The following is a 20,523-nucleotide window of genomic DNA, read 5'->3' as shown; positions in this document are numbered from 1 at the left end:
GGACAGTCATCAGAGCCTCTTGCTCTGGCCCAGGCTTATGGGCTTTGTGCTTTGCATCCAGCCTAGAGAGGGGTCAGGGTAACTTATGATGGGGACATGTGATGGAGACAGCTAGAGGTAAAGCTGCAGGAAGGGGCAGGTGGAAGCTGACCTCACCCCTTCCCCTGGGGTCATGGGCTGCAACATTCCATCTTCGCTGGGCTCTAACTCCTTCCCCCTGAGTCAGCCCAGTCCCTCCAGCGACCTCCCACCCTTGAACCCATGGAGGAGGAGGTAAGGCCTGGGGATTTATCATGGCACCTCACTTAGCCCTCTAGGGATGGAGACCTCCCCCCTGAGGCCCAGAACACAGGAGCTGGAAAGGTCCTTACCCCACAGCCTCTAGGCATAGATGGGCCAAGGGGATGCAGGGGCTGGGTGGCAACTTGTCCAAGGTTACCCAGGAGATCAGCAGCAGGGCTGGGACCCAGACAAGGCCTCCTAGGCCCTAAGCCACAGGGCTCCCACCCCCACCTCCCCCCCCCCCCCACCCACAAGGCCGGGCACAGGGCTAGGGCAGATACTCCTCCTTAACAGGCATTGGGGAGGCGGCTCCCAGGAGGCTGGCAGAGCCGGGGCACAGGCCCCCCAGGGGCGGCGCAGCTGTGGCAGGGGGTACTTCATGGGCTGGGGGCTGGGGAGGTGGGGGCTGCTGCTGCTGCTGCTTCTTATTCACTTTGCGCTCCTTGGCCCGCCGGTTCTGGAACCAGATCTTCACCTGCAGTGTGGGAGAGCAGAGATGGGTGGCGGGGGAGACCAAATGGCAGGGCACGAGGAAGAGAGGAGGGACAGCTAGGCTCTTATTTCCCCTTGTGGGGTTTATGGCCTCCCTCCCACCTCACCACCCAGACAACTCACATCCTCCCCCGCTGCTCCCGGACCCTAAAGACAATTTCTCTGTCCCCATTTTGTAAGACGCCTCCTCCAGGAAGACTTCCCTTTGTTCCCTGTAACTGCTCCCCTCCTTGGGATTTAAACAGCCATCATTTTAGCAGCTGTAGTTTATAGCTAATTAGATCATCCATCCCCCTACTGGGGTTGGGGATATTGGGTTTTGTTTCAAGTGGGAGGATTTGGCAGCAACTCAGTTTCTGCTGTGCTGTGTGACCATGGTCAGGAAACTCAACCTCTCTTTTCTCCTCCCGGAGTCTATAATCTGCCTGACACCCTGGAGGCCAGACTCCCAGTACTGCTCCCGTGGTGAAGGGGCTGGCGGGGGGGGGGGGTGGGGCCCACACACCTGCCGCTCAGTGAGCCCCAGGTTGGCAGCGAGCTCTGACTTCCGCCGGATGGTGATGTAACGGCTATAGTGGAACTCCTTCTCCAGTTCCAGGCGCTGGTGGTCCGTGTAGACCACGCGGTACTTGTCCTTGGTCCGAGTCTTCCCTGAGAAGCAGGGGGGCCAGGGGGGGGGGGGGGGGGGGGGGGGGGGGGGGGTTTCTGCAAATTTCAAGCAGGGCCGCAGGGAGGACACAATCCAGATCCCTGAAAGCAGGACCCTGAGGTGGGGAGGGACGCCCACTCGGTCCTGGGGGTAACAATCATTCCCCCCTGGGGTCAGGCTCGGAGACCCCCAACCTGAGAGGCAAGCACTGCTCTCATGCCTGTTCGGGGAAGCACGAGGCTCAGAGAGGAGAAGCAGTCTGCTCAGGGACCCACAGCAAACTGCTGGTGGAGTCAGGGTTTCAATCCAGCTCCCCTGACCCAGAGCCCTCCTCGTATCCGCCAGCTCCACCAGCTCTCCCCACCCCACTTCACCCCCGCAGTTTCCAGGTGCAGCAGGGCAGCAGACACGTGGGGGGCTTGGGAAAAACACAGCTTTCTGGGCACCCCTTACCCTGTGAGCCAGAAAGCCTGGGGAGTCTGAGGCGGCATTTTCTTTTATTTTTTTAGATTTTATTTATTTATTTTTAAAGCAATCTCTACACCCCACGTGGAGATAGAACTCACAACCCTGAGATAGAGTCGCATGTTCTGCCAACTGAGCCACCCAGGCCCCCCTAGAATCTGCGTTTTTAACAAGCTCCCCGGGTGGTTCTGATGCAGGATCCTGAGACCATGGGTCCTCACACCAGAGACACAGAGGGACACCGGGCAGCCCAGGGCAGATAGAGACCAAGGACAAGTCAGTGGCTCCTCTCTCCAGGGCAGGGGGGAGAGTGGGGAAGAGCCACCACGAGCAGAGGTGGAAGCTTGCCACTCAGTCCTGGGCTGGGTGCTCCTCACTTCCTGTCAAATGCCTGGAGGCTGCTGGTCCAACAGAAAAAACGAGGGCCTGTCAGCTACCTGCAAAGGCCCGGGCCCTGGACACCAAGCCCCGGGTCTGCCCAGAGCCATCCACTCCACTGCCTCTTTTGCGGACACAGAGGCATGACTCAGGCTCAGGCGACAAATATTTACTGAGCTCCTGGTGTGGGCCAATCACTGAAGGTACACCAGCCAGCCAAACTTAAAAAAGTCCCTACTCTCAGTGAAATTAGGTCCTTGTGGAGCCTAGTCAAAATAATCAGAGATCCAAATACTTTGATATGTTAATGCTAAGTATTTGATATGTTAATTGATAAGTATTCCTGAGAAGAAGGAGGCGGGAAGAGAGGACTGGGAATTTGGGGGAGGAGAGATTATGCGATTTTAAGAAGAGTAGTTCACGAAGGGCTTACTAAGAAGGGAAATTTAGGCAAAGATCTGAAGAAGGTCAGGGAAAGGGTCATGCAGGTATCTGGTGAAGAGGGCTGAAGGTGCAGGGAACAGCGAGTGCAAAGGCCCTGTGGTGGGACCATGCCTGACACCTGATGTGTGAGGAACAGTGCACAGGCTGGTATAGCCAGAGTACAGTGAGCAAGGACAGGGGGGCAGGTTGTCCAGGGCCTTGCTGGCCATGGAAAGGACTCCAGGTTTTACTCTGTCTAGGATGGGAGCCATTGCAGGCTTCTGAGCCCAAGAGAAAGCAGGTCTGATGTAGGTTTTAATCTGGCTCTGGCTGCTGCATGGAGGACAGACTGGCAAGAAGGTGGAAGCACAGAAAGGCTTGCAACAACCCAGGAGAGAGAAGGCTGTGGCTTGGCTTCTCTACAGGGCTCAGACTGAGGGCAGGAGTGGGATTTGAGGACTGTCCAGGGTTAAAGTCAGGACTCTTTGGGGCTGGGATCAGAGGTCTGTCTGGAGAGCATATTAAGAGTCATGCTTGGCCCGGGCTGGTGCGGGGGCCTGACTAAACACCAGTTTCCTTCGTAAGAAGCTGAGTACTCGGCTATAAATAGGAGGCACACGCAAGCACTTTCAGACCTGCACATGTCCACCAGGGCATGGCAGGTCTTGGAATAACCGAGGACCCTGTTCTACCTCAATCAATTGCCCCCACGCAGCCTGGCCTTCGCCTCCCAGGGTCACGGCTCTGGCTCTGCCTGTCCCGTGGCACCCCCGTGCTAACCACCGACCCCCTCTTCCAGCTCCTTCCCCACTATCAAGCCCACGCAGCTTGGCAGGACAGCCGCTGGGCTCCCCAAGAGCCAAATGGTTTTGCAGAAAATGGGAGACAACAGATGTTTCTGGGCTTTTTTCCTTGGATTTCCTGCCAGAGCAGCAGAACTTCACTGGACACTTCCACATCCACTGACCTCAGCCCACCACCCGATGTAGCACGAGACAACATCGGCCCTTGGCCAGGCCTGGCCCAGGAAAGGGACAAGGGAGTGGCTGCTGAGGCCTTGGCTCCAGATGGGTCCTTCCTTGGCCTAGAAAATTCAACGCCGACTCAAAAACAGTTCTGCCTAATGCGCCACCCCCAGAGCCCAGCAGAGCTCTGAATCTTCACTGGGCTAAAGCCAAAAGAGCTCAGTTTAGTCTCCTCCCATTTTACAGATGAAGGGACGGAGGTTCAGGCAACTAATACAGATGCTGGAGGTCCAAGTAAGAGAGGCTTTGTAAATCCTTCAAGTCCAAGCTCCCCTGCACAGTTAGGGTCACAAAGCCCTGGACAAGTGTGGACCTGCCCAAAGCCACGTCACCTGGTCTAGAGTTCCACTCCCTACTCTTGGCACAACTCTTCACCCCATCAGGCTTAGAGTCCATAAAGCACCCCCCAAGAAGTCTCCTGAGCCTAAGCAACAGAAGCTCAAACAGCAGACCACCTGTCTATTTGTACTTGTGGGAAGGGAGGGCCCAGATCATGGGGAAGGCAGGCCCCAGAGAGCTCTGGGCCGGGGCTATATGGTCTGCAGGCTGGGTGGGCCCTTGGAAATGCCCAGAACAGTCACAGTCTGAAGTGGGGGGACGAATCTCCCTTCCCCCCAAACAGCCTGAGAGATTACAAGTAGTGCTTATGAAAGACCCTTTTCCTCAGGCACCCAGTACTCACTCCCATCTTTTCTGATGAGCAAGTGGGGCTCCATCACACCCATTTTCATAGATGGGGAAATGGGGGCTCAGAAAGGGACCCATCCTTCTTGAGGGCCATCCTGCCTGGTATTGCTATCAACCCTGAGCTCAAGTGAAACCAACTGTAGCCTGACTCCTCCCAGATTTGAGGAGCGGGGACCTAGACAGGGGATAGGACTCTAGCTGCATAATTATTTCTCTCTGTTCTAGCGGGGCTGCCAGGGAGGTCCCAGCCCACAGGTCCCGTTGCCTTCTTGCTGGGCCCAGGAGATGGGCTGGTGGGCTTAGGAACCACTGGTAACTTTTTCCTAGTGGAGCTCTCAAATCACACCATTTCATTGCTAAGAAAATGGCTCTGCCAAAGAACAAAACATGTGGCATCTTGCTGTGGTCCAGGAACCAAGAAATCCCATATGCTATCCAGGGGGTAATAAGGCAACATCCTCCTTGGAGCCCAACTTGGTAACATCTAGCCTCGTTTAATACGCTCGCACCCTCTGACCCATTAATCCCACTTCCAGGAAGTGATCTCACAGGCCATCGCTGTTTCAAAAGGCACAGGACTAAAAGCAATGTACATGTCTACAAGTAGGGTACTTGTTAGGGGTGCCTGTGGGGCTCAGCGGGTTAAGCGGCTGCCTTCAGTTCAGGTCAAGATCTCAGGGTGCCACATCAGGCTCCATGCTCAGTGGGGAGTCTGCTTGTCCCTCTCCCTCTGCCCCTCCCCCCAGCTCAGGCTCTCTTTCATTTCAAAAAATAAATAAATAAAATCCTAAAAAAAAAAAAAAGTTAAATAAAAGATGGCACATTCATGGAGAGCAACATTATGCAGTCATTAAAAAGAAATTATAAAGCTTCCCACATACTGATATGCAGCAATTTCTAAGATATATTGAGTTAAAAAAAAAAAGCAAGACAGAATGCTGTGAATTGTATGTTACGCTTTTTGTGTAACAGATCGACACACACATACACACACACACTCATACATGTGTAGGTAGAGTTATTTCTGAAAGAAAATATAAATCAATAACAAGCCTCTGGAGAAGGAACCAGAAGCTGTGGGGCCACAGGTAAGTGAGAGTCTTTGGGATGACCCTTTCTTTCTTCTTTCATTTATTTCTTTTTCTTTCTTTCATTTATTTATTTATTTATTTATTTCCTTTCCTTTCCTTTCCTTCCCCCTCTCTCTCTTTCTTTTTTTTTTTTTACTGTGTGCGAGGTGAATTTGTATTTTTTATGATTTTTTTTTTTTAAGAGAGAGAGTAGGCTCCATGCCCGGCACTGAACCTGGAGTGGGGCTCGATCTCATGACCCTGAGATCATGACCTGGGCCGAAATCAAGAGTCGGGCACTTCACCCACTGAGCCACCCAGGTGCCCCTGAGTTTGTATTTTAATGACAGTCAGGAGCCCTGGGCTCTAGCCTCTGAGCCAGAACTCTCAGCTGCTCCAAGCCACCCTCCCTTCCCCCTTCTGTGAGCACCTGTGCCTCCCCAGGAGCCTAGGAGGGAGGGGACAGGGAGGTGCGTGAGAGCAGCGGGTAGGAAGAGGGCCCCAGGATGAATGATTTACAGGCCCCTGGGACGCTGGTGTGGAGAGGGAAGTCCAGTCCGGGCTCCTGCAACAGGTGTCTGATGGGGGCCAGCCCCTCCCAGCCACCTAATGAATAACCCTCTGGGCCAGATGCCAGTGCAAGGGGGCAGGATGGTGGGTGGGGAGCCCCCTCTGGCTCTTCAGTGGTGAGTGCAGCAGGGAAGATGCTTGGATAACTCACCCGAAGGAGAGACTCCCTCTTTGCTCTGGCTTTGGGATTCGAGTAATGGCCCATCCACATGTATCAGGCTGCTGGGAAGAGAGCACATTTCCCTTCTTCTAAAGCATGCACAGTGGAGGTCCTGGAAAGCTTTTCAAAAGCACAGATTCTAGGCCAGAAATTCAGATTCAGTGAGGCTAAAATGAGACTCATGGATTTGCTACTTGATTGGCTGTCCTGGGACCCTGACATGTGGTTGTTGGGACAAACGGACCTCTAGGATTGGACGGGACAGCTTCTCACTGGCTAGGTGACCGAGGACTGGTCACCCCATCTTCCTGGGCTTCATTCTCTGTATCTATAAAGTGGGGGTCACTATTATTCTGATAGTGGCCAGCCTCTCCTTGTGGCAGGTATTTGTATACATCTCTCAACAACTTCTGAAGCTGGGTAGCTGGTACCCCTTTTTCCGACTGAGGCTCTGAGTGGTCCACACATCTGGAGGGTGGGATTTCAACTCGGGTCTGTCCAGCCTCAGAAACAGCTCTAGAACCTCTCACACAGTGTGAGGTTTCCCGTCATTACCTCCAACCTCCAGGGGCGCGGGGATCACTCCAGAAAAATGGCACACATGGATGGGAAGGTCTTACTCATCCCCAACAGCGGTGGGCCAGCCATGGGGCAGAAAGGCTGGGAAATGGATCTGGGCGATGGGTGATGTGTTGGATGAGACTGTTTATTTATAAGGTCCCTTCCAACTTGGAAACACGAAGCTCCTAATGTTTGTTGATTCTCTGGTTGGGTTTGTTATTTTTGCTGAAAGAATTCTAAGACTGATTTCCCTGTCTGAGAGCCTAGATACCGGGCCTGCCAAACTGGAGGAGAGGGGGCAGGAGGCACAGTGGCTGGTGGTGGGGCCTCCCCATCCAGCCTGGGCCAGGGGAGGACAGGGTTCAGCCTTTGCCCCCAGGGCGGGGTGGGGTGGCTCCAAGAAAGTCACATGGCTTCTGGGTCAGCACTTCCTCTGCTCTCTTCCTGCTGGGTCCCCGCAGCCCTGGGGGAGGACACCACCAGCTCTGGCCCTGGGGACTGGAACACCCTTCCCGCCTCAACCCTCCATGTCCCCTCTCTGTGTGGTCCAGCCCCAGCCTGACTGTGCATCCTGACCCCCCCCCCCCAACACACAAACACACATGCAGTGTGCACACAGGCACGCATGCCGGCTTGTCCGAAAGACTCCCTCCCAGACCCACTGCATTCTGCTCTCCCGCCTTCTTTAACAGCCCTTGGGGTTTCTGAACCACTAGCTGATGTCAGTAGGTCTTGGTTCCAGTTCGGGACCTCAGAAGAGGGGCAGCCCCGAGGGCCTGGAGATTCTGAAGTTCTGTGTAGCTCAGAGCCCTCCTCTCAGGCCTTGGGCCCGGATATGACCAATCCTTAGCTAATGGACTTGACGAGAGACTGAACTTCTTTAGGCTTTGGACGTGAAAGCAGTTTGTAGAGGGCAAAGAGCTAAGGGGATGTCAAGGAGAGCTGAGCTATTTGCAGAAGCGGATGTTAGAGGAGTCCCTTGGGAGAGTGAGGAATGCCGCCTGATAGGGAGCTGCGGGGCAAGGAACACATTGGCCTGGGAGTGGAGAGACCTGGCCCAGCCACCAGATGGACAGGCCATGTTCAGTTTGGACTAGATTCCCCGTCCCACTGGCAGGAGGTGGACTTCTTCTGCGCGGGGCCGCCCGGACCCAGCCAGTTAGATGCTGAATGGCTGTCCCTTCCTGGATCATGAAGCTGTCTACTGGGCCCTGACTGGATCCTTGTTCCAGCTGAGTTGCCAGTTCCAGGTGGTTTCTTCATGGTTCCTCATTCAAGCCCTGGAGCAGGGGTGAGGCTGGCATGGGGGTGAGGAGTTCTGCAGCCTTAGGCAAGCTTCTCCTTCCCACCACTGCTCTCCTTTCCAGGCACAGCGCTCAGTCGGCACTGCGCCCTCTCCTTCCGGGCCACCTGGCCATTGTCGTCTGTCCCCTGCCTCGTCTTCTCCATGGAGGCCCATGGTCTGGCTTGGCTGTGGGAGGCAGCAAAGAGGACAGAAACCGCAGGGGCAGGTAGACCTGTCTGTTCTACCCCAGCCTGGCCACAGGCCACTGGTGTGGACCCAGCAAGGCCCCGCCCCTCTTTGGATCCCAGGATATTCACCTGTCAACTGAGGACATGGTCCCTCAGAGGGACGTAGAGTTGAGGTGTGGGAACCTATTGAACAAGGTAATTATTAATAAAAGCTAGTCAATGATGAAGATGACCATAGAGACAGAAGAGGCCTGAGAGGCCCCTCGGTGGAGAATAAGGAGCCCATCGGGAACAGATGACTATTCTAAGAACTCTTGAGAAGGCCAGTCCTGCATTGTCCCAAATGACAGCTTCAAGCCACGTGTGGCTACTTAAATTGAAATTAACCAAACAGAATTAAGAATTCAGCTCTTGAGTCATGTGAGCCATCTTCCAAGGGCCAGAGAGACTCGTGCTGCTGGTGGTTGGAACCCTGGACCAAACAGATTCAGAGCATTTCCTCCATCACAGAAAAGTTCTACTGGACAGCCCCGCTAACCCAAGCTCCCCCGCTGAGCCAGATGCCCACAGCGGCATCACGTCCTAACCAGACTGTGCCTGTCCTCTCCACAAAGCAGCCTGGTCTCCCAGAGACCACCTGCTTGTATTTTTCCATTAAAAAAAAAAAACAACAACAAAAACAAAACAAAAAAAAACAAAACCCAAGGGGCACCCTTGGCCCAGAATAGCCCTTCCAAGACTAGCAAACAGCAACTGTGTCCCTTCAAGTTTCTCCCTGGCCTGAACAGCCTGAGGCCCCCCTGAGCTGTTTCCCAGGGTGTGTTCCAGCCTTGCCTTACACGGTCATCCTCGGCCCGGGTCCCGAGGTCTCCCATTCTGGGTGAGGTCCAGGGAGGGGCTCTGGACTCCAGCCCTCTCCTAGCTCCCTAGGTGATCTTTGCAAATCTACTCCCCTCAGTGCCCTGCTCCCGGTCTGCTGCTCACCCAGTCTCAAGATGGTGCCTGACACACAGGGAGTACTGGATGAGTCCTTGCAGAACATGACACAGACTTCCTGCTTCCCAGTGGGGCCTCCTCTCAATTAAATGGCCACCACCTTCCTGATACTCAGGCCAAAAGCCGAGGTGGCACGTCCGGCTCCCACAGCCAATCCATCAGCTGGTCAGCTCAATCTCCAAAGGACATCTTCCTGGAAGCTTTCGCAAAGCCATGAATCTAATGCAGAGGTGTGCATGAGATCCTGGGGTCAGAAATATCTACACTTGAGAAAATGCTGGGCACGGGCTGAGTACTCAGTAGATCCAGGTTATATCCTTATTGCTATGCTGGGTGCTCAGGACTTGTTAAATAGTTCATTCCCCCCTTTTGTGGTGGGGCACAGATTAAAAACAAACTAAGAAAATCATCACAAACGGATTAGCATGAAGGAAAGTAAGCCTAGAGCTGAGAGCTAGATTAAGTGGCAGGGGCAGGGGCTGGGGGGACCTACTCTAATTAGCTTATCTCCTCCAGGAGGCAACATCTAAGCTGGAACCTGAAGGTTGAAGAGGTTTCTGTGTCACCAGTGAAGGGTATGTTCCAGGAACGGCGTGTGCAAAGGCCCTATGGCAGAGAGTAGCAGAGGAAGGAGCAGCAGTGCCAGCTCCCCAAGAAGGCCTGTCTGCCTCATTCTGGCCTGAATCCCCAGCCTGCCTGAATGAATGAATGAATGAGAGAGGCACGTGATCAGCCTGGAGAGACCAGCAGAGCTCTCTGCCCTGGGATGAGGGGTTTGAATTTGATTTCAAGAGCAATGGGAAGTCACCGGTAGGTGCTGAGCTTGGAGCATCAATCTTGGCTTTCACTAACGTCTGCTCGCTCATCTGTGTTGATGCAGGGGGACCTATGCACCCCTACAAGCTTGGGGGCTGAGCATGGCGTAGGGAGTGTTTGACAGGTTAACCCATATTGACTCTAAATGCACACGGTGTTTCCAAATCCCAGGAGTTCCAGGACAGAAACTAGAGGGCCAGCGCATTAAGATAACTTGCTACTGACAAGCCAGACCCTACCGTTAACAAAGCCATTTTGGACCTTCACAGTGATTCCCTAAGCCCTCAGCCGCAATAGCTGCCAAAGCCGGGGTGGGAGGGGTGGTGGTGGTGGATAAAACACCCAACCAAAAAAAGCCTTCTGCCACCTTCTAACTGGGTCATTCCCCTTCCCAGCTACATCTGAGAGATGAGGTGTCAAACGCAGCTTCTGCTTAGAGAACCAGTTTTAAACAGCCTGGCCCCTGCTGGGCCCACCCTCCCCCATCATCTTCTCCTGGCTCTTCCCTAACCAGCCTTCTCCCCCCACTACCCCCCTCCCCCACCCTGGGCTGGGATGCGCATGGGGAGGGGTCTGGGGCTGCTGTGTGTGTTGCTTTATTTGACAGAGGCTCCTTAGGCGGTAGAGTCTGGGTCTGGACCCCACGCTTCGGCATCCTGGCTGTGTGAGCTGCAGCAGGCACCCTACCCTCTCTGAGCCTTATTAACTTTATCTGTAAGATGAGGCCAATAATAGATCCTCACACCTCTGAGCGTTGTTAGTTGTTATGAAGCTTGAGTGAGAAGACCCGTGTGAGGTTCTTGGCACACTGCCTGGCATGCGGTAAGGACTCAGCCAGCACCACAGTTCCCAGCTTTATCATGGGCTCCTACTTGGCGCGAGGCCTGGTGAGAAAGATGGGGCTGACCACAAGTCCTTGAGGTAGATGGAAGCGATAAACAAGATAGTGGTGAGCGTTGTTACAACAAGAACCTAACACAGTGCTTGGAGGGGAGGAAACCCAGGAGGGCTTTTTAGAGGAGGTGGCCTTGGTGAAGGCACAGCATTTGAGCTGGTGAAGATGTAGGAGGGCAGGAAGGGTAGTTTCAATGGAGGGAACCAGACTGGAGAGGCAGAGTGTGAGGTGTGTTTCCACGCACCTGCTAAGGACTGGCAGAGAAGGTCTTAGGCACAGACGCTCTTCCTATCTACCTACCTACCTACCTACCGTGCCCCAAGCATAGTGGCTGGGCTTGATGGGCACCATGGCTTCAAACAATCCTATTGTTATCCTAAAGAAACTGAGGCTCGGGGAAATGATCTAGGTTAACTAGCCCAAGGCTATGCAGCTTCTAACAGAAATGCACTCCCAGGCCTGAGGCTCCGAAGCTCAGCCCTTAGCCATCCCCAGTAAGCACTTCCATATCTAGACAAACTAGTGGGACAGTGGCTTCAATAGTGGGTTGGAGCCAGTTCTCAAGTACCACAGAAATGGGGCTGGATCTGACAGCAGTGTAAGGGCATATAACAAAATGGGAATTCCATAGCATGGGGAGCCATGGAATGCTCTTGAGCAGGAGATGTGCCTTGAAAAGGCAAATCTGGTGATGACTGTGAAGATAGCTGGGGCATCAGAGAGAGGCTGAAGGAGAGAGGCCAGGCTGGTGGCTGTGGCAATGGGCCAAGGGAGAGGGTCTAGAATGTGGGGGGAGAGGGCAGGGCTCCTCCCCTCTCTGGGCCTCAGTGTCTCCATCTGAAAGCTGAAGGGACTGGACCAAGACCTGAACCCTACTGCTATAGTCTCATCATCTCAACAAGCATCTTCCTCGTTGTGTGGGACCTCGGCCTACCCCAGAGGTCACGGACCTGGGAAGTACTCTTTATTCATAAGGAAGGGATGCTGGGCTTTTGACAGGATGATGTCTGACCCTCTTTTTTTTTTTTTTTTAAGATTTTTTTTTTTTAATTTATTTGACAGCGAGAGATCACGAGCAGGCAGAGACTGGCGGGGGGTGGGGGTTGGGGGGTGGGAAGCAGACTCCCTGCTGAGCAGAGAGCCCAATGCAGGGCTTGATCCCAGGACCCAGAGATCATGACCTGAGCTGAAGGCTGAGGCTTAGCCCACTGAGTCACCCAGGCACCCTGATGTCTGACCCTCTTAATGAAAATGATGCTATTTGTAGATGCAAACAGGGAGGATCACGGAGGAGAACCCCTTGTAGTCTTTTCCTATCCTGGCCTCAGCCAGGTGACAGTAATCCCTCAGAACTGGGTAATATTTTGATGACGGGCTGAAGCCTAAGAGCCTCTCTCTCATCTTTCTGGTTCTCATTGTCCCTCCTTAGGATAAACCTGTGTCATAGGGGCACCTGGGTGGCTCAGTCAGTTAAGCATCCGACTTTAGCTCAGCTGGGATCAAATCCCGCATCAGGCTCCCTGCTCCACGGGGAGCCTGCTTCTCCCTCTCCTTTTGCGTGCCGCTCCCCCTGCATGTGCGCTTTCTCTCTCTGTCTCTCTCTCTCTTCCCCCGTGTCAAATAAATAAATAAATAAATAAATAGAATCTTGGAGGCGGAGGTGGAAACCACAGGTCATAGTTCCAGCCCTGGCCTCAGCTACACCGAGTCCTCAGCTGGGACGGGAGGATCATCCGAGGAGGGAGAGGGGAGCAACCAGTCTTCCATCCCTGGCATGAACTTGCTCAGCTCAACGGTCAGGGGTCCCATCCCTAGGGCTGGGACCACAGAAACATGTCAAAGCCAAGATCTCATCTCTTCCTTTTTCTCTTGGTTGTCATTGCTGTTCCTCACACTTGTCCTGTTCATTCATTCAACAAAATGTACTGAGTCCCTACTAAATGTCATGCACTACAGTGGTTCCTGGAAGGTAGTGATGGGTCAAATGGGTGGGTGGGTGGGGAAGTAGACAGCGCACAGACACACAGATAAGGAAGTAAGTTGAAATCAGGGCTGGTGCTCTGAAGGAAACACAGCGAAGGTTATCGATATGTATGGGGGAGCTTTCCTTGAGAAATCATGGAGGACCTCTCTGAGGAGACAGCCATTAAGCTAAGACCTGAAGGGTGAGAACAAGGTAGGCCTGCAAAGAGTTAGGGCACAGGAGCTTCCAGGAAGAGGGAAAAGCAGCAGGTAAGAAGACCTGGTACCGCAAGACCAGGTGGCCGGCAACACTTGCTGTGGGGAGCAGGGGCACAGGGTGGGCACTGGCGTGTACTGACCTTCTCTTTGCCATCCTAGAACAGCATTACACAAGCACCATCCTAGAGACCCTGGGATCTTCATTGCCCAGAAGGAGAAACTGAGGCCAAAGTTGGGGGGGGGGCACAACCTCCTGTAAACTGCGCATACATCAGATGGCCCTGGGCAGACAGGCAGCAGCTTCTAGCTTCTAGAAAGCTGATGGTCCTGAGTTCTTGGCAGAATGGGTCTAACCTGGTTTCTGGGGCAGCCCCTTTCCTTGGGAGCCTGCAGACTTCCCTGGGCTCTCTCTTTCTACTTTCTGGGAATAAAGGGGGAAAGGTTTTTTTGGCGTTTGGGCAGACAAACTGCTAGGCCCCCATCTGCCTGGGGACAACAGTTTCCAAATGACTTTTGAGACTAGAGGCTGGGCGGTGTTTGCAAGTGGCTCCTGTATCCAGAAAGAAAAAGTTTTTTGGCTGACGTCACATAGTCACATAGCCTAAAAACTCCCCCACGGCTCCCACCAGTCCTCTGAGGTCCACTGGCGCACTCTCTCCAGGTCCTCGCTCCTGAGGAACTCCTCCTGCATCTGGGACTCATCCCCATCTCCAAAGTTGCCTGATCAGCAGGCACAACACTGGAATAGAGGTGCAGGAAAAGCAGGCTTCCCTCTCCAGGGGACGGACACAGAACCAGGGGGGTGGGGGGGGTCAGTGGCCCCAGACACCTTCTCTCATTTAATCTCATGCAGGGTTCTCAACCAGAGTTAATGGAAAGTTTTTCAGAAGCTTCTAGAACCCCTCACATTGTCTGCAGAATTAGGTAACACTTCCTTTCTAGACAGAAGACTTGTATTTTCTCCACCAGATTTTTCAAAAGCTCCTTCTATAACTTCAGCAAAAGTATAAGACCCTTCCCTATCATGTCACAGAGGGTAAAACTGAGACCGAGGAAAGATGATCAATTAAAGAGAAGCTATTGTTGAGAGGGTGAGAACACAAGCTTGGCTATCAGTCTGCTGGGGTTCGAGTCCCAGCCCCACCCTCATTTACCGGTCATATGGCTTCGTGCAAGGATTTAACCTCTCTAGGTTACATCCTCAAGGGTTTAACCTCTCTAGGCCACAGATTTTTCACATTAAAAATGGCTATGATAATGGTACCTACAATAGTGCTGTGAGAAATCACAGCAGTGCCTGGCCCGTTAGTAAGTGCCATAACATTAGCTGTCCTTATTTAGCCAAGGTCACGCAAAGGAGAGACCTCCGGAGGCCGACAGGAGCCTCTGTGTCCCCGGGACTCCCAAGAAGGTGCTCTGATTATGGCCAGACCTCCCCAGCATCTGCCCCAGGAGTGAGGAGTGTGTATGGGGACACGGGATGGAAGAGAGAGAGGAGGTGGGGGAAGTCCCAGGCTCCCTCCCAGCTGGGGGAAGAGGGGGAGGGGACGGACATCAAAGGGTGGGCAGGCTGACTTCCCGCCCCTAAAGCCAGGTGGCCTTTGTCAGGACAGGCCGGACACAGTCGGGACAATGGGGTATCGTGTTCACTTTCCGGCCAACAGGAGTCACTACCGAGCTAAGGCGCAGTCTGTTACATGACAAAGGGGGGACCTATAAAGGAGGTCAGGCCGCCCCTCATTAAAGCCAGCCCTTTGTCCTGCCCCCTCCTCTGCCTTTGAAGAGGGTGGATCAGAGAGGCCTGCCTGGGGGCAGGAGGCTCACAGTCTCAGGAGCCAAACAGTAGCCACCTTCCCAACTGCTCCTGCTTGCCCCTCCCCCAGGGTCAAGAGTTCAGGAAGGGCCCTGGGATGGTAAGGTAGGGACCCCCCACACCAGTGTAACCAAAGAGGGCTCTTTTGCAGTCCAAAGGCTAGGAGCCACAGTCTCTCCCCAGCACCGATGGGGGTGCTGAGACCTGGACAGGAAAGTGGCCGGCCTGTGTCAGCAGGTCGCCCCTTCTGGGGACGGTTGGCAGCTTCCTCTTGGGGCTGGGACAGGGGTGGAAGCTGCGGATGACGAGCGGGGGCCAGGGATGCTCAAGGGCCCTGGGCTCAGTCTGGGAGCTGCGCTCTAGTTCCCGCCTGGCCAGGCGACCACAGGCGCGTTTCTTCACGTCTCGTGGTCTCTGCTCCCTTAATCTACACAGAGACACGGGCCGCGCTTACCGAGGCTCAGCAGGCTGGGATTCGGAAGGGGCAGGCTGAGGGACAAGCACCCCAGGACCAGAATGGTCAGGGAGGCCCCAGTGGGAACCCTTTCGGAGCCGGGGCAGGGGTTAGATAGGGGGCGACTGGGCCTCGCCCTAGCACCTGCCGGTGCTCAAGGGAACGGTCCGGAGGCGCCGGGCGAGGGAGGGGTCCTTACCGCTGCCACCGCCGCCTCCAGCCGCCACGCTGCGCCGCATCCACTCGTAGGGCGTCCGCCTTTGCGCTCCGGGCGACGACGGTGCGCCCGGGCCGCCGAGGGGCTGCGCTAGGAGGCTTGGGCCCGGCCCAGGGGGCGCGGGCACCGGGCTAAAGTCCGGAGGGGGCCCGAATGCCAGCGGGGCTGGGCTGGCGGCGGGGGCCGCGGGGCCTGGGCCGTAGGCGGCGGCCCAGTCGTCCTTGGGCGCGGAGAAGGGCGCGCTCCAGGCCGCAGAGGGTGCCGGGGCAGGCTCCACGTGAGAGTAGCCGGTGAAGTCGGGGTACTGCGGGGGTCCCTGGGGCGCAGGCGGGGGGCCGTAGGCTTGCGCGCCCAGGCCGAGGCTCGCAGGCCTGGCGGGGCCGGGGTAGACCGGAGAATCCTTGTCCAGCACATAGCCCACGTACATGGTGGCCGCGGGGGCCCGCGCGCATGCTGGGCCCTGGAGCCGCCGCTGCCGGCCGCCCCGACGAGCAGACTGCTCACCTGAACTCGCGGGCCCGGCCGCCGCGCCCGCCCCACCCAGGCCTTTTATAGCTCCGGGCGCCCGCGGCCCCAGCCCCGGCGGGTTTGCATTTCAAAGCGGGGGGAGCCTCAGGGCCGCGAATCAAAGGGGGAAACCCGTCGGGGGCGGGGGGTTCAAAAGGAGACAAATTGCCGCCCCAAGCGGGAGGCGGACTGGCCGGGGCCTGGAGGGGGTGGGGGCGCGGAGGGCGCGTCCCGGGCGGGAGTCCGAGGCTTCGCTAGGTGCGGGAGTCTCCTGGGGGCCCGACCGCCAAGCGCCACCAACGCTTCGTCCTCGCCGGGCCGGCCGCGTGCACCGCCCGTGGCCCCATTTTACAGGTGGAGAAAAGGGATCCGAGGGGCGGCGCGGGGGGACCCCAGGCCAGCGTCGCACAACTGCGTGGGCCCCGTGTTGCACTCCGCAGTGATCAGCTCGAGGTGACCGGTCAACCTGACTTCAAACAGGGTTCCCTCTGGAAGGTAGCAGGTCCTTAATCTTGGTGGCGGGGGGGGGGGGGGGGGGGGGGGGGGGGGGGGGGGGGTAGGGGTCACGACCCCTTGGAGCCGCCAAAGAAAGCTGTGGATGTTTTTCCCGGGGAAATGCACATATGCACATACACGAGGCTGCATTCGACTGCATTCGTTTTCCTGAGTTGACTCTCCTGAGAAAGCTCTTTAAGAGGAAGTGTATGTGCGTCTTTGCGGGAACTTCTAGGGAATTTTTCACAATTCTCTCGGTGAACCCTTTTAGCTCCCCAAACCTGCCCTTTATTTTAATGAGAAGTTTGAAACAGACACAGAAGCGGAGTGTGTAGTGAACCACTAAGATAGCCATCACCCAGCTCCAACCGTTAGCAAGATTTCCTAAGTTATTTCATCACTCCCCTCCCTTTTTTGCTACAGTATTTTAAAACAAATCCCCAACATCATCTCATTTTACCCCTACATACTTCAGCATGCATCTCTAAAACACACGGACGCTTCCTTACATAATATGCCATTAACACATCTAACAAAATTTACACGAATTCTTGAGTATTATCTAACACTCCGTTCATAGGCCAAATACTCCAGATGATTCAAACATGTCTTTGTAACAGTTGCATTGGGTGAATCAGGATCTAAACGCCCTGATTCATTTATCATAGCTGGGGCCCACTGGTATTTTAAGTGAGTCTTGAATCCCCTTACCCTGTTAAAGACTGGTAAACATTTCCTAGCTATCCAAGGGGATGTGCCTAAAACAGGTGAGGAGCTGGGAGTGTGTAGCAAGGTTGAGAGATCTGGGGAAGGATTCGTGAAGGACAAGACTCTGGGTCAAGAAGTCTTGGGGTGCTGGGTTTCTTTTCCCCAGTGGGGGGGGGGGTTCAGTGTCCATAAGCTGCACAGAGCCCCCCATTTTGTTTGATCCTCCAACATTTCCTGAGGACACCCTAAATGTGCAGGGACATGAGGCCCCCCAAAGGTGGACAGAATCAGGGTCTTATCTATTTGACCTGTCCCTTCCCCAGATCACTGCATGGGATAGGGCAGGTCGGCATCAGTTCAAGACTAGACAGATGTGTCAGGATCTGGATACAATTTACAGGGTCCAGTGCAAAATAACAGTGTGAGGTCCCTTGTTCAAAAAGTATTAAGAAATTCAAGATGGTGACAGGAGAGAATTCAACTATGTAAGGGGCCCTTCTAAACACGGGACCCTGTGTGACTGTACAGGTGACACCTCCCCACCCCCACCCCAGGAAGCTGGCCCTGGCCAGTTTCTTGCACTTCTGGGTTCTGATGGTATGGTACTCTAACAGAATGGGGGCAGTAAAGACAGGGCTCCCCTTCGGGCTCATGTACAGATGGAAGCACTGAGGCCCAGAAAGGAAATGGACCATGCCCAAGTTTATGCAGGAAAATGAAGGCTGGCTGGGGTGGGGGAGGGGCTGCTGCCTGGGTTGTCACTCACATGGAGGTGCACGGGGCTGCCTCTGCAGGAAAGTCTCCCTTTCCCAGGTTGAAAAGGGGACATGTTGGTGAGATTTCCTCAGAAATCATCTGGAGTGAGGGCTCCGCAGAGGACTGACCTTTTTGAAGGGTCAGTAAAAAATGGGAAGTACACAGAGAAGGGAGAAGAGGCCCAGGAGGACTGGGTTCTCTCTCTGAGTTGAGTTCTCTCAACTCTCTCTCTCTCTGAGTTGAGTTCTCTTCCTGCTCAGACCAGGAAGAGAAAAATCTGGACTGAAGGACTGAGCTTGGGGAGGGCTGCAGGGCACACCTGGGACCTCCCAGAGAAAGCTGTAGGCACAGACATAGATTTCAACCCCTCCATAATAAAGTGTTCCCTAAAAGGCCATCCAGCACGAAATAGGCTGTCAAGAAATAGAGAGTGAGCTGATTGTCACAGGAAGTATGCAAGTGATTGCTGGAGGGCTCTGGTCTAGGATGCTACAGAAATCGTGCCTATCTGGGGGGTGAGGGATTGGTGCTTTTTAGGTGCCTTTTAAAAGCACAAAGGTTGGGAGTAGGTATAGGAATTCTTTTGTTTGCGTGTTCATTCATTTGAGGCATATTAACACTCCTCCTTTGTGTTGACATTGTGTTTGATAGTGGGTGAGGCCTGGCCCTTGGGGTTTTCACAGTTGGGGGGGGGGGCAGGGCAGGGAGAAGCATGCATGAATCAAATAATCACAAACAAAGGTAAAATGACATCTTGGTAAGGGTCCCAAGAATGGGGATGTTTGACCCAAAGGCAGGAGACATGGAAGTCTTGCAAGAGGAAGTGACATAGGAGTCAGGGTCCCTTGGAATAGGGAAGGGCATTTCAGGCAGAGCGACAGTGTCAACAGAGGTGCTGAGGCCCAAGGAGACACCTGGTCTGTAGAACCGGACCTGGAGCGCAGTGATGGGAGGCAGGAGATCAGTCTGATGAGGGCAGAGCAAGGCCTAGGGAAAGGCCTGTTGAGAGGTGTGAGAAGGCTTTCTTGAGAGCTTTGAGTGGTGGAGATGGGAGCTGAAAGACGGTGGAGAATGAGCCAGAGGACAGGCGGGGAGCTCTAGAGCAGCGGCGAAGCTGTGGACAGGTCCAGGAATGATAGAAGATGGTGCCCAGGATTGGATGGTGGCTGGGAGATGGGGGAGGGCCTGGGGGAGCCATGCCAGCTTCTCCCTAATCCCCTCAGTGTTGTCCTCCCCTGGATAGGGGCTGGGACAGGCCTCCCTCTCCACAGACAGGTGCTGGGGTAGACCTCTATTTCCCCCCTGCCCTAGGCCTGCTCTTTCTTGTGCCCTGTTGTTGGGGAGGGTGAGGCAAATTCACCTCATTGCTGGTTGAGGAAGCACAGAGAGGTTCAGGGATCTAGGCAAGGGCACAGAGGGACAGTGCTGGGTACAGAAGCTGGATCTCCTGATGCCAACAGCCTTTCTTGGTGCCTAACCAGAGTGCCCAAGGGGTCCTCAACCCAGCCCTGCTAAGCCTCCAAACCCACCCCTGGTCCACCTAGAGTAGGAGAGCAGGGATAGGAGACTTCACAGCATCCCATTCACGGAAGACACTTGGAGAGCCAACTTACTCATTCTACAGATGGGGTAACTGAGGCCTGGAAGCCTAAGGGAGAAGGGATTTTTGCCAAGTCCCACAGCAGGACAGTGCTTTCGTGGAAAACCTCGGTCTTCTGACTGCCAGCTCAGTGCCCCTTCATCCCACCTCTCCGAGAATGCAGGGTTTGGCCCTCCGCCTGGTGCCCGAGTGACAATGATAACAATAGCACTACTACCAAGGGAGAGAGAGAGAGAGAGAGCACACGTTCACTAAGTGCTGGGAGCAGGGCCAAGACATTTGCGCGTATTCTTTCCCGTAGGGTGAGCTAAGGTCCTGTTATCCCCATCTTGCCAATGAAGCAGCTGGAGCTCAGAAAAGTGAAGTCACCCACCTGAGGCCACAGAGCAGGAGAGTGGCCTGTCTGGAAGTTTTTCTTTCTTCTCCAGCCAAGCCAGCCTGGGAAGATAGTGCACCCGTGTGAGTGTCTCTCTCCTAAACCTGGGATTTTGCTTATACAAATATCTGCTTCCTCTTCCTTCTCTGGCTCATGCAAAAGAGCCTCAGCTCTTCTCCCCTTAGCCTCACCTTTAGATGGACGCCCCCCAGCAACCAGAGACCCAAGACAGCCCTGATATGACACCCCAGCTCCCCCCTCCCGAGGACACTGCAACTTTGTTCAGAAGTCCCGGGCTGGGCATTTGGGATGGCTAGTCTGCTTCACCTTAGCCTCAGACTTGCTATGTGACCTTGAGCACTTTCCCACCTGGGTCTCAGTGTCCCCGTATCCCCACTGGGATGTGTCGGACAGTGGCCCAGCATGGTACTGGGACTGTGTGTATGGAGAAGCTTCCGTCCATGTCACAGCCTC

General features: G+C 54.7%; 1 protein-coding gene across 1 annotated transcript; it reads right to left on the bottom strand.

The window, feature by feature from the left end:
* Positions 1-550: 550 nt before the first annotated feature.
* CDX1 (caudal type homeobox 1) lies at positions 551-16,094 on the bottom strand. Its single transcript, XM_059416525.1, has 3 exons — positions 15,590-16,094; positions 1,280-1,425; positions 551-757 (listed from the first exon to the last, which is right to left on the bottom strand). The coding sequence occupies exons 1-3, from the start codon at positions 16,032-16,034 to the stop codon at positions 551-553; spliced, it is 798 nt and encodes a 265-aa protein (XP_059272508.1). The 5' UTR covers positions 16,035-16,094.
* Between the last annotated feature and the right edge of the window lie 4,429 nt (positions 16,095-20,523).

Source organism: Mustela nigripes, chromosome 12 (genome assembly GCF_022355385.1).
Source record: "Mustela nigripes isolate SB6536 chromosome 12, MUSNIG.SB6536, whole genome shotgun sequence".
Classification (NCBI taxonomy): Eukaryota; Metazoa; Chordata; class Mammalia; order Carnivora; family Mustelidae; genus Mustela; species Mustela nigripes.
The sequence above is the reverse complement of the archived record's forward strand: the minus strand, read 5'-3'. Positions and strand labels throughout refer to the sequence as shown.

Bases quoted from the DNA above. Each gene is read 5' to 3' on its own strand.
- CDX1 (XM_059416525.1), bottom strand. From the start codon at position 16,034: ATGTACGTGGGCTATGTGCTGGACAAGGATTCTCCGGTCTACCCCGGC. The intron at 1,426-15,589 runs GTAAGGACCCCT...CCTGCTTCTCAG, and splicing joins TGGAGGCGGCGGTGGCAGCG to GGAAGACTCGGACCAAGGAC. The intron at 758-1,279 runs GTGTGTGGGCCC...CCCACACTGCAG, and splicing joins TGGGGCTCACTGAGCGGCAG to GTGAAGATCTGGTTCCAGAA.